General features: G+C 37.0%; 1 protein-coding gene across 11 annotated transcripts in view; it reads right to left on the bottom strand.

Annotated features, from left to right (window-relative positions):
- NTNG1 (netrin G1) overlaps positions 1-13,930 on the bottom strand; it is a 354,788-nt gene that overhangs the window by 44,344 nt on the left and 296,514 nt on the right. For 3 of the 11 annotated variants that reach the window (XM_030937002.1, XM_030937001.1, XM_030937003.1), the window contains exons 6-7: positions 11,258-11,425; positions 5,374-5,508 (exon numbers count right to left, since the gene is read on the bottom strand). The exons of 6 other annotated variants lie outside the window; for them this stretch is intronic. In XM_030937002.1, the coding sequence (XP_030792862.1) occupies positions 5,374-5,508; positions 11,258-11,425 (303 nt within the window). The remainder of the gene's footprint in view (positions 1-5,373; positions 5,509-11,257; positions 11,426-13,930) is intronic. 2 more of the 11 variants (XM_030937004.1, XM_030937005.1) reach the window with 1 other exon arrangement.

Raw genomic sequence — 13,930 nt, 5'->3', positions numbered from 1 at the left:
AGAGTGCTTCTTCCACTCTTAAAGAAATTTTCATTAATGCAAGTCAACAGTTTTACCAGAACAAATCTTTTAGCAGAACTCCTGATATTTGAATTCCCCCATTTTGGAAGATAGAATACTTAAATTTTCTAATTTTCCTCTGAACAATGTATCCTCTAAATAGTCTAGTGGTCTTCAATAATATGCTCTCACAATACCTTTTTTATACAGTCCTTGGTCTTGACTGAAACATATTTCACTATCTCTACCTTGTAATGCACAATGCACATCTATACCTGCTTGACAGACATTACTCCTCTCAAATCATTTTATGTATTTCCTTTGAATATGTTTTACCATTGCATATCTTTATCCCAAGCATGAGTTGCATTCCGTCTTCATAACACCTGCACATTTATCTCTGGCATGAAATGTTGACATTCTTGATTATTATTATGATAAGCACAATATAATGTGTTCTGAAAGATGTCTACATCCTAATCCCCAGAACCTCTTACCTCACCTGGCAAAAGAGACTTTATAGATGTGATTACATTAAAGATCTTGAAAAGGAGAGATTATCCGAGATTACATGTGTGGACCCAATCTATTCACATGGTTCCTTAAAAATGGAAAGCCTTTCCCACTAGTGGTGAGAGAAGGATGTGGTCTGTCTTCCCCTTGCTATGGTACTTTGGTTTTTATTTCCTACAGCTCTGGTATCTTCCAAAATCATAACATTTAACTGATAATCACCAAATCTTATGACTTTCACTTAAATAAGCAGACTATGACTTCTTCTGAAAGTACCGTTAGTATTCACTCAAGTTAACAATTGGTGGCTTTAATAAACGCTGCAGGATATTCCCATGTGTCTTACATACATCCTCCAGGAAGACAACATATCTTCTCACCAGTCACATTCATTCTACAAGTGGCTATTTCCACTCTCCCAAACTGAAAAGTCACAAATCTCCTTTACGTCCAGTTTCTTTGGTGCTGATAACAACTATTTAGTTACTTCCCAATACATGTTAACCCTTCATATTTTATATAAAGCATGGAATGCTGCTTCCTATGTAGAAGGTTCAATTTTATTCTCTGGAACCTAGCTATTGCCTCTTCTCTGATATCAAAAGGGTCATTTAAAACTTTTTTTCTTTCTTTCCAATGTCTCATTTTTCTATTGGGCAAGCCTCAACACTAATTTTGATTCTGCCAGGCCTCCTTAAAATCTTATTATTTCTGTTTTCTTTCCTAGGTTATTCGTTCTGTGCTGTCTAAAGACCATTCATTCTAGTGGTTTATAAGTGTTTCACCTTTTAATTCAGAGAGACTTGCCTACATTTACACAGTACATAACTGGTGGCCTTTCAAGCAGAAAGTTTGCTGGTGAGCCTGGAGTTTTTAAAATGTTCCCAGCTCAAACCCCATAATTGCTTTGGGGTCAGCTTTGCTTCACTCTCTTGAATCAGTCTTGCTCTAACCAGGAGGCTTTTTAGAAGCCCCCAGGTCAACAGTTTGATTCTTCAATAGTGGCTGAATTTGCTGCAAGTTCTGCAGTAACATTGCATGAAAGCTTTTGAACATGAATTCTTGTCTAGTTCTGTGGCATATCAACACGTGCTTGGAAGTAGTAATAATAATTGAGTGCTTACTATGTACTATGAGGTTCACATTCATTATTGTATTTGAACCTTCACAATTACTATATGTATTAGGTCGTATTATTACCCCATTTTAGATGAAACACCAGGCTTAGACGGTCCAAGTAATTTCCTCTTAGTCTTGCAGGTCATAAGAAGTGGAGATGGAATTCAGACCCTGGTCTGTATGAATCCAGAGTCTACTCAAGCATATTCACTTTTTCTATCCACAGAATATAGGCAAGAGTGTCAGTTGCTGAATCCCTTTCTTAAATCTTCTGTTCCCAAACCCAAGTCCTTTTGGATCACAGTTACACATGGCTCCTTTTGACAATCCTCTGGGAGGACTGGAACCTTGGGCCTGGATCCCTTGGACTCTTCTTGATATCTCCTACTGCCTCCCTGGCAATGCCTACCTAAATGTCTGCTTACTTTCAGCTCATCACTGCAATACCACTGTCAGCCCTACTCTCCCACTGGTTTTCTGCTTGGCGTTGATTTCGTGTTGCCAGGTTAATAGCTCTTCTACTAATACTGTGGCCAAATCCAAGGATGGGTTCAACTCAGGGCAAGTGGAAGTCGAGGTGAGCAGTGGGAGAGGGGAAAAGGAGACAGGGATGCACTTGAGGGGCATTTTTGAGTGCATTCATGTGTGTGAGGACAGGAACCAAATGAAAAAAAAAATACATATCAACCTTCCAGCACCAACTAATCAGAATGTACGTCAACTATAATCCTGGAGCAGGTGCTAGTGGCATGCTACTGTGACACGCGTTACCCCATTATTGCTGATCCTTGGTGACAGCCCAAGAGATCCCAGGGGAAGGCACTTCAGAATCTTGGTGAAGTAGCCATTTACTAACTGACAGAAGAATTTCTATATTTTAACATAGAATACCAGCCCTAGGTGGGAGGGTCTAAGAGAAGGAAGAAAGATTTCAGAGTGAGAAAAATCTCCTATGTTCTCAAAGGTGTGTTTGGATGATGTTAAATTTATATATCAAATCTAATTTCAACCCATTCCATTCCTTTCTTTACTTAGGAGCTAGAATAATCTTTTTAAAAACAAATCTGTTCCTTTCATTTCTCTGCTTAAAACCATATGATGGAACGCATATCTTCTTCATATGGTGATTCCCATTTTCCTCCCTGACAACATAAAATGTCTTAGTTTGGGATTCATGAAACCATATAATCTGGATGCTGTTTAACATCTCCCTTTACTCTCAACATATATGCATGCTCACACACACACACACATACACACACACACACGTTCTGGAACACAGTGTGTTATCTCAGTCACCTTTACCCAAGCAAGATTCCTATCCTGGAAAGCTCCACTGATCCTTTAGTGCTTAACTACATGTCACTTCTCTGGGAAGCCTTACTCCCCATGTTGGACTTCACCAATAAATAACATATACATTCCTCTTATTGAGCTCTGATTACCTTCTATCATAATTGTTAGGTCTCTCACTCGGAGGTGAATTCCATGTCCACATGTCCTCAGTAGCTCCCTCTTTTCATCCTTCTGTGCCCTACCGTGAGCCCAGTGCCTGAGTCATGGTAGGTACTCAACACATACTCAAAAGAATAAATGCATTTCCTCTCATCATCTCAGTGATCCACACAACAAATATGTGAGGTTCTGGAACTGAGGCACAGAGGGTTTTATGATTTGCATGTGGTAGGGTAAGGCTTAAATTCAGTCTTTTGATTCCAGAAGGGAAACGTTGGTGACAATATCATATCTTTTATATTACTCCAATAATTAATATAGAAAAATTGGGTTAGGTCCATTTTGAGATGCATTTTCCCAAAGCAGGATTTATTTATTTTCCTCTCCCAAGTCTTACGCTGACACTCCAGCAACCCATTCTTTAAGTCCTGCTTCCTCAGGAGCTTTATTTGAGATCTTCTCTTTGAGAAGTGTGTCTTAATTACAAAGTCTCCTTACTCTTTATGCCTTGAGTCTTGGTGCTGGTTTTGATTTTTCCTTTGCCTATTGCCCTTCTCCTCTCCTGACTATTGGCCTGCTCTAGGCCTTGAGGTCTAGCTGTGCCATGATTGATAGCTTCCCTTTGAGCCCTGACACTTCACGTGGTTGCTGGGATCCACCAACTCTCCCAGACACTAACGACTAGCACTTTCTGGAAAACAACAGCACGCAAGACTTTTAAACCATAGCTTTATCTAGGCCTTATGTGCAGGTGTGCAGCCTGACTTCTGACTATTTGACTGTCTTTCAGTGTTCCTCTCCAGCAAGGCTGGAGAACTTAGTCCCCAGTTCCTGGATCCCATTCTAACCTTGGCCTGCTCAATGCCAAAATTTCACCTTATTGCCAGAACTCATTGCTGCCCATGGCATTTCATTTTAGATTTACATTACTTAGAAGTATGGCTGCCAGATAACTATGTATTCCATAAGTAACAGATAGAACATTCTATAATATTCTATAGAAATTGGAGCTACATAGTTATTATTATAGAATTCATCATACAGAATTTATTTTATAGAATATAAAAGTTGCTATTACTACTGCATTATATAAATAATATATAGTTTTCTATAGAAATTAGCTTTAGATGATTCCTGCATGCTGACATTTGTTTCAAGTGAAAAGTAAGCAAAAATAACTCCAGGGCTGTGCTGTCCAATATGGTAGACACATGCGGCTATTAAGCCTTACAATATGGCCAGCCCTAACTGACATTTTCTGCAAGCATAAAATGCACATCTGACTTCAAAGACAATAAAAAGCATGAAAAATATAGCCTTAATAATTTTGATAGTAGTTATATGTTGAAAAATAGTATCTTATATAATTTGAGCTAAATATAATAGTTATTAGAATTAATTTCTCTTATTTCTTTTTTTTTTTTAATGTGGAAAATGAAAGCATCTCAAATTCCATATGTGGCTTGCTTGATTTTCTATTGAACCACACTGTTACACAGGATATGTCTTATGGTTCTTTAATATTAGCAAACTACCTATGTATAGATGACATGGAAAGTTAGTTCAGAATTCAAAAGCAGAAAAGGTTATAAACGACAGAAGGAACCTTCTGCCTTGATTTTAAAATTCATGTTCCTTGTACACACTGACATGCCACCTGCCTTGACAAGCTTTGAAGACCTGGTAATCTCAAGAGAAATGAGGCTGAACCAAATGACATTTGTCCACAGCTCCCCGCATAGTGCCTAACCTCAGAGGTTTAAAATCAATATTGTTTTTTGTCATTTATTTTACCCCACATTTAAACATTCCTTAGATTTATTACCTTTAGGTTTTCAGTTAAGATTCAGTGATGGGAATGATAGCAAGGGTAGTAATAAGTTATGTAGATATCATTTAATTTATGAACTCTGGAGCTCCAGGGTAACTTTCACTTCAAGAAATATATTAACCACATGCACATCACCCTTCATTCTGCGGTGAGGATTTCCAAGCTGGGTCCCTATTGTGCCACTTAATTTATGGTCTGGCCGGGTATATGGATCTCCATACAATATTTCAATATAAGTTGCTACAGCTAACTGAGGGGATGAAGATGGGCTTCAAAAAAGTAAACTGGACAGCTGATGGATTGCTCTCCCATACATTGGCCGCAGCATTAAGTAGCGTTTAAAACTTGTCAGAGGTTTGGATCTTTTTCTGCTCTGAGAAGCTGCACACACCGGCCTAGCCAAGCAGAATCAGCCATGCTGCAGCAGGCAGAGGGCAGCTCCCAGAGTTACTTACGTTGACAGCCGTAGTGCCAGGAATTTCCCGGCAGACACTCATCACACTTAGGCCCTGTTGTTCCAGTCTTACACTCACAAAATCCTGAGCCATTACAACGATCATGGATTGAGCCCAAAGGGTTACAATAACACTCTGTAGAAACAAGACAACACACAGGCTGGAGACAAGTCTGCATGGCTGATAGGTTATCAACACAGGAGCGTCATGTACTTAAATGCATCACTTACTTAAAGAAAGATGTCCATGAATGAAATGCTTTGGCAAATATGGCTATTTCACGATCATTTGTTTATTTGCTTAGCCTTCCATGATATCGTTTTTATGATATAAGAGGAAATCAACTGAAAACTTCCAAGGAAATAAGACATGCTTTTCACTGGTAACAGATCGTAATGGAGATTCCATTTGTTAGGATATTTTTAGATGGTTTAGTAAATACCATGAGAAGTTTGTATATCAGGGATAAATCAATATGCCATCAGTGTAAAATGTGTTTTAAATTATTCAAATGGGCTTAGCCATTGCACTCAGTATTTGAGAACTGCTGAACATTTTAAAAGTACAATATGAATGCACTTTGCTCATTCAAAGGTAGTTTTACTTTATGATTTGGGACAGCACCTTAACTTATTCACATATATACCATTTTGTGATGAGCCTTTAGATGTTGTATTTGCTAGGCATATTAGTGCAGCTTTTATGCAGCCCAGATTAACAATCATGAAAGAAAAATAAACTTAGTAATAGCAAATAAATTTCAACATAGTTATAATTTAAGATGTATATTTTTCATTATAATGTCTGCTGGCAGGACAATATAGCTTTGCAAAATAAAAGGTGAATAGAGTGTTTTCTTGATTCCTCACATATTCTTATATAGGATATTTTTACTTCTGAAGCTCCATCTTGCTTAAAGCTTGAACCAGAAATGGATATCCTTTAGGTTTCTATTAGCTGGAAAGATAGTGCAGGTAGCTTGCAGCTTTTGGGTAGTGTGTGCTAAAGTTCCTTTCCTCATTACTCTTCTAATAATTTTGGGGAAGTTATTGTGCCTCTCAGTTTCCATTATTTAAAAATGGGTACATTAAGCAGTTCCCTCACTAAAAACCAAACAAACTATACCGTCCAATTAACCAAGAGAAGTCTTGAAAATTTAGTTTAATATAATCAAGTTTAGCATATTAGATTTGCTATGGGGATTCAGGGTTTAGCCTTATAGATGGATCCAGGGGTTTGACTCTAAGTTTGTGTCACAGACACTAATTAGATATTCTTCAAATAAATGTGGAGTACCTTAGAATTATGATTTATTTTATGCTAATTAAGTCAGGTTTCGAGTTCAGCATTCTTATAAAACAAACATTTATATGATGAATAGTTATATATGTAGGTAAAAATAAAACTTAATAAACTCTAAAATGCTCTCTCCTTGCCTGGCTTAGTTTGTACTTAACAACTAGAGTTTTGTTTTAAATTAACATTTTCTATTTTAATATGCATGTGTATATGGAAGCTGATTAAAAATATTTTAAAATACTAATTTTGTGAAAGCTTTTAATGTTTGTCTGTACACAGGTACATTATAAATTTGTACCAATATCGAAACTGTAATTTTTTTCACTATTTAAAGTGTGTAAGTTGACAATGAATCACCAACATTTTGTAAGGCAGTAAGCGGAGTTACATCTGGCCAACGTTAATTCACATACTCCTCCAGTCAATTAGCCGATGACCATTCATTAATATAAGGTTTTAGAGGCAAAACATGTAAACAAAATTAAACAAAACAGTAGAACATTTAAACTATAATATATTCCCAGTCATTGTCATAGGAAAATGTGGGTAAGTATAATGTTTTGCAGTCATGAAAATAAAGGACAAGAAGGGGTGTGACCTTCTCTTCACCTTATATAACAAATAATTCAGTTTTAAAAAAGTATCATTTATGGAATGATGGTCAATGGTGGATGCTGGAGTAATGCAAAGAGCTTTGGAGGATCATATTTTATTCCATGAAATTAGGAAGAACATGCAGGACTGTTAGATTACAAAGCAACATCAAATACCTGGGGGGACTTGATTTAAAAGTTATGCTAGAATTGATTTATAGGTATTAAAAGTGTCTTATGTTCACCTTATTCTATTAAAGGTACCTCTGATTACCTGATCATGGGTTTCAAAGGGGAATTAAAAATAATACATCATAATTTTAAGAAATGTTTAGCAGCAGCAGCTGAACTCTGTTTCATTGTGATGCAAAGCTTGTTAGCAGGAATATTAACAGTGATTACTCAAGGTCACAAACCATATATCCTCTAGCTTCCTGCTTAATGCTCAAGTTTACATGAAACAGAAGCACGCAAGGATGTCATCTTCATGTAATTGCTGCGTCATCACAGGGTAATTACATGTATCTTTGGAGACATGGTTGTGTTTGGAATTTGTACAAGAAATGGGCAAATTCACCAGTAATTACGAAGCAGCAATCACAGTGGCAACATGGAATACCCTGTTGCATTTTATATTTGCCATAATATAAAATGATGCAAGTATTTTACAACATCTATTTCATCACACAGAGCCTACATTTTGTCAAAGATATGAATTGTTCCTTCACAGCAAGGGTGGTGAATTTTATTGTCAGTTGTTAAAGAATTGGCAAAGGGTTCTGTTTTTTATTTTTAATGTAGACAAGACTTAGATGAAGTTCAAAGTTTCCAAGATTAGTGCCTTATTCTGTGAAAGTGAATGGGGTAAATATCCCTTCATTTTCATTAGTGCTTGCTATACAAAATGGTATTAAAATTAACTCTCAATTACTTCTGATGTATCCTTTCAAATTTAATACTCAGTCCTGCCTCAAGCCCTTTAGGAATCTTAATTGTGGGAATAGCAAATAGGTACATGCTGTCTCATAGGGCAAACCTTAGCAATGGAGCCACAGGCTTCCAAAGGCCCTGAAAGGGCAAATTCCACCATTGTGCACAGGCAGTCCCAGTATCACTGCCCTCAGAGCCTCAAGCAGGGTAAGTGAAATCTACAGCTTTTTAAGGAAATTGTTATTAAATCATGTATGCATATAAGCACTACAGATAAAAGATAGACCTTAGTACCTATCAGCTAGCCAGATTTTTCAATTCATTCTTTAAACACAATTTTCTCCTTTAGAAAAGGGCAATAATTTAGGAAATTAGGGTGGGTGAGGGAATAATGTAGCTAATATTACCTTTTATTTTATTTTATTTCTTGAGATGGAGTCTCACTCTGTAGCCCAGGCTGGAGTGCAGTGGCGCTGTTCTCAGCTCACTGCAACCTCCATCTCTCGAATTCAAATGATTCTCCTGCCTCAGTCTTCTGAGTAGCTGGGATTACAGGCACAGGCCACCACACTCAGCTCATTTTTTATTTCTTTCAGTAGAGATGTGGTTTCACCATGTGTGCCAGGTTGGTCTCAAACTCCTGACCTTAAGTGATCCACCTGCCCAGGCCTTCTAAAGTGCTGGAATTACAGGCATGAGCCATTGCGTCTGGCCTAATGTAGCTAACTTGAATAGTACTTAAGAATGCATCCCTTTGTGTTCACCAAGTACTTCGTTCGGTTTCAAGTATAAAATCCTAAATAGAAACAGGTTTAGCTCAATAAAATGGAATTTTCCAAAAGTTTATAATTTTAATTAATAAGCTTTCTAGAAATGGAGAAGAAAACTCTTCTTGATTTTTAAAAGTAAAAATAAATACAAAATTGCTATTGTTTTTCATATTTCTTCTTCTTAGTTTATGTGATTTAAAAGGCAGACGCTGAATGGACTGTTTTCTAGTCTGCGGATAATCAAATAAGGATTCACAACTGAACTATACCTCTTAAAACCAGATAGAAAGAAGCAGATTTGGAGTTCACAGTTTACCTCAGAACTGGAAAAAAGGCCAAATTTCCTAATAATAAAACACTCTAAATAAAATATACTGTGATATTGTTAAGTTACCTGATAAGAGAAATTTTATAGAATAAAATCTTTCCTTCTAAGGCCTTTATTAGATTGATTCAAAATAATATTAAATATTATAAAACATTTTAATCTTACGTATTTTGTAAAAATGGCTAGGTTTTTAATCCCGTGTTCCTATTTATTTTAGCTTTTTTGTTGTTTACCTATTTATAGCATGACATTTATATATTTTTACAAATGACATTCAGTAAAATGTACTCTGCATTCAAAATTTAGACAACTACATGTCTTTTGGTTTTTATTAATATTCTCAAGTCTTTGTAACCCAAGTGTTATGAAGACAATTGAACTTCTGTTCATAAACTCAGGGTGGAATTGCTGCTGTTATTCAAAACGCATACCATAAGTAAAAGTTTGACAAGCTTAGCTTTGCTAATTGTGTCAGTGGTTGAGAGAAAGTGTTTAAGCTTTGAAGTCAGAAACCCTTTGCTGTAAGATTTGGGTCAATCTGCCTTACTCTTCTCAATGACAAGATAGGGGAAATAATTAGTGTAATACTTACCCCACTGTTTTGTTAATGAGGATTAAGTAAAAACAAAACAAAACATCTACAAGTCGGTTCACAGCTGACTAAGCGTTTCCTGTGCATCCCATTTGATCCTCACCCAACTAGAAGGCTCAAATGACTTACCTATGGCACACAACTATGAGATAGCAAACTGAAATTTGAGACTAGCTTTCTGGCCTCTAAGTCCAGTACTTTCTCTCCTAATTGACAAAAAATAAATAAGGAGGTGCTCTGAAATATAGAAAGTACTGTAGACACCAACAGTATCATATATATTTGGCCCAATTTGATTAAAAACAACTCTGCAGCTATTTTTTGTGACACTCGGATCTTGACGATCCAATCAGAGGACAATGGTCACAGAAATATGGATTGGATTTCTTTTCTTGATAAAAAGATTGCTTGTCATTTTTCAGCTTGTGTATCCTATTGAACGTACCTCAATGTGAAAAAGTCTACCTTTAAAATTGGGTGCCTATATAGCTACCTACTAGTGTGATAATGGCTACACATATATTTTTCAGCATTTCAAATATATGCACTGCTTAAGCGTGAATTATGAAGTGAAATTCCATTTATTGTTTCTTATTTTTCCATTGGCATCCCCACATTCTTAAAGACAGGTTTCACTACGTAAAAGGTAGATTTTCTGGGTGGGAAAGGCGCCTGGTCCTCCCTAGATGCCAAGAGCAGTAGTCATTGGTGGGGAGGAAAGGGAAAGTGCTCAGGTGCCTCTGTGGACGCAGTTTTCCAGGGCTAAGATAATTAACTGCCTAGAATATTTTTGAGAAACTACTCCTCCTTTTTGGGAGCTGTAGGAAAATTCAATAAATGGAATTTCATTGCTATGGATGAAGAAGTCAGACAAACTTTTACATTTCCAGTTGCTAGTTATTTTCAATTTCAAATAGCAACATTTTCAATCTATCAATACTCACTGATCGCCAATTATATGCAAGAGTCTGCACCCCACTTTTTCATATCTATAATTAAATCCTGTATAATGAGTTTCTATTTTGAAAGTTGAATGTATAATTTAAGGCTATAAGATCAGTTCAGAATCATCAGGTTTTAAAATTTCATACGAAAACAAAAAACAGGAAGAAAGAAAGAAAATTCTTAATTTCTTTAACATGATTTCTGAGATCATCATATTTAAAGCAACAACATAAGGATTCAAAGTATATCCCCCAACTATGATTTCAACCAATACAAGTAAAATTTAAGTCCACCACAAGGATATTGGCTCCATTGAGAAGGTTCATTCTGGTTCGACCACGGTGCATATCACCAGCCTCTCCACCCTAAATATCTCCCCGTAGCTCAAAAGGCACAGAACAATAGCTGAAATTGTAATGGAACTGACCTATGCACACATTCTCATCGTCCAGTTGTGCAGAAGCATTTCTGAAGTAGCCCAGCCTGCATAACTCACAGTGCTGCCCTCTAGTGTTGTGTTTACAGCTCACGCAAATGACTGTATTTAGCAGATCGATATAACTGCATCGATTGGAGTGGCCGAAGCATTCACAATCTTGCAAGGAAGAACAGAAATGTATACAAAGTGTATACAGTAGCAGAATAATAGCATACTACATGCTTGGGTAAAATGAGGGATGGAGAAAAGATGGTGGAATGGCATTACATATATGTGATTCAATACGACACATGGTGGCAACAGGTGGTTGTGACTGGCATGGAAATAGCATCTGTTTCAAGCGGGATAGAAAGGTCGGACATTCAGAACAAGACTGAAGATTGTTAATTCTTGGCAGACAAGATGAACAGAAGCATTTGCAGGTGTACGCCTTTTAAAATTTGGGAAGCCTCAGTTTCCAGTGATGCAAAAGTCTTTTTTTTTTTTTTTTTAATTTTTGCAGATGGATAATTTTACTGGCTTTGCACCATTTCCCTTATTTTCTCTTCATCTTTTCAGCCTTAAAAAAAGTGGGAGGGGGTTGTGTGAGCATTGAAGGTCTGAGTACCATCACCATGGCTCCTGTAGCTCTCTGGCATCATGCCAAGACAGCAAATCAATCGGGGTTTCATATACATCAGGACAAATTTAACAGAGTTCTAGACAACTAAACGATTCTTTATTTTGTTTTTCCCCAATGCTACGAGAAGATGGCTTTCTTAAGCCTTTCTTCAGACCAAATCTGTATGTGTATGTGTGAGAGAAGACACAAAAAGTCGGGAGATAATTTGTGTGAAAAAGTACTCTTCAGATTTCCTCCTTTTCTCTTAAGTTTCAAGAATAGTTTGCTATAAAAGGAGACTTAGGCAGCTACTGTAACCGCACATTTCTTTTCCTTGGTTTCTCTAAAATGTTAGAGGTGTCTCTGAGGCTTAGGAGTGATGGTGGTAATGACTAGACAGGGAGATGAAGAAGAGCATGAGAGTAGCTGGGGAACAGTGGAGGGTCACCAGATTTCTTCTTTCTTGCATCTCATCTAGAGCAAGAAGTTGTAAATCCAATTCAACCTTTTTAAAATAAATGGTAACGACAAATCTCTGTTGGTAGAAATAATTATCACAAAAGTGCGAGTGGTAACTAGGTGGGGTATCTGTTTTGTCTTCTTGGAATGTGGGAGTAGGCCTAGCTGGACATTTATAAGGAAGGTAAACCAGGATACTGCAAATTTCGTTTGTTTAAAAATATTTCTTGCATCAATATCTTGCTTTTATTTTATCCCACTAGGAAGCTAAGCACAGTCACTATTTGAACACACATTCATTCTTTCATTCATTCATTCAATAAATATTTTGATTGAGTTAGTCTACCTATGTGTCAGGAAATTGGCTAAGTGTTGAGTTACTATTTTGGCCTACATAAAATTTTTCAAGTATTATATTTTGATGACCAGAGTAAAAATGAGTAAGTGTTGTCAAGTAAATAATAATAAGAGGTGGCTAACTTTTAAACTTTTAAAAAAATTAATATGCTACCACTCATCAGAAAACTTCGTATTCATTTGTTAGAGAGCTAGTTACTACAATAGGAAGCTGAGAACAAGGTCCTGATGGAATGAAATCAAATTTGGATAGAAGCAAAGGAGGATACTGGAAATGGTGAAGCATAGAAGATAACCAGAAACAGTGTCAGTAACTTCGGGACCCCAGTTGCTAAAAGAGAGGTGAGAAGAAAGGGGGGATCCTGAAGCCAAGCCACTTCCTTTATTTGAGGTGAGCTGTATCACCATGTGCACGTGCACAGGGAGAGAAGGGTGAGTGTGAGGAAGGGAAGAAGTCAGAGGGGAGGCGAGTATGAGGAGAAGGAGAGTACTGGGAGAAGGTGGCCTTGAGACTCCAATTTAGGAGACAGTGTAAGAAAATACCCAAATAAATTTAGTAGTAAAGCATGCCAGGTTGGTAATAATACTACCACCAATAATCATAGAGTTACAGGTTACTAAATTAAAATCTCTTGTAAAACAACAAGCATTTCCCACCAATCCTCTGTACCACTCTGAGTTACACCTTATTTATACTGGCATTACTGACTCCTGAGGAAGTCAGAAAGGCTTCTAGAGCCTTCTCTGTTTGAGAGTTTGAAATAAAGACAATCTTTCAGGACTAGAGCCTTTTGAGAGCAGTGATTGAAGGAAGGAAACTCAATTCTCAAACCTAATTGCTTCCCAAGGACTTTTTGAGAACTGCCTGGAGTTCCTGAGGAGAGGCAGTAACAGCCCTGCCCCTGGGTCCCCTCCTCTGGAAGAGGTCTCTTACTGGCTGTCCTTCTTCAGGTTCCCTAACCTGTGTTGGTTCTTGGTACATCTAATTTAATTAACAGAGCTTTGTTCAAAAGTATCTTTTATGCAAAAATTCATCTAGGAGCTTTCTATAGCTACATAGAAGCTTGTTGCCTGGAAGCTTATTTAGTAAATAAGACAACATATGCTCAGATAACCAGAACAAAATGGTATGTGCAGAGAAAAAATAGTGACATAAAGCAATCTAAGTAGAAGGAGAACTTCATTTAACATGAGGGGAATTTAAAAAAATGTCCTACAGGATATGCACTCTGAATCTTCCTTAG

This window comes from Rhinopithecus roxellana, chromosome 8 (genome assembly GCF_007565055.1).
Source record: "Rhinopithecus roxellana isolate Shanxi Qingling chromosome 8, ASM756505v1, whole genome shotgun sequence".
Taxonomy (NCBI): domain Eukaryota; kingdom Metazoa; phylum Chordata; class Mammalia; order Primates; family Cercopithecidae; genus Rhinopithecus; species Rhinopithecus roxellana.
Note: the sequence above shows the minus strand (reverse complement) of the source record. Positions and strands in the feature narration are given on the sequence as shown.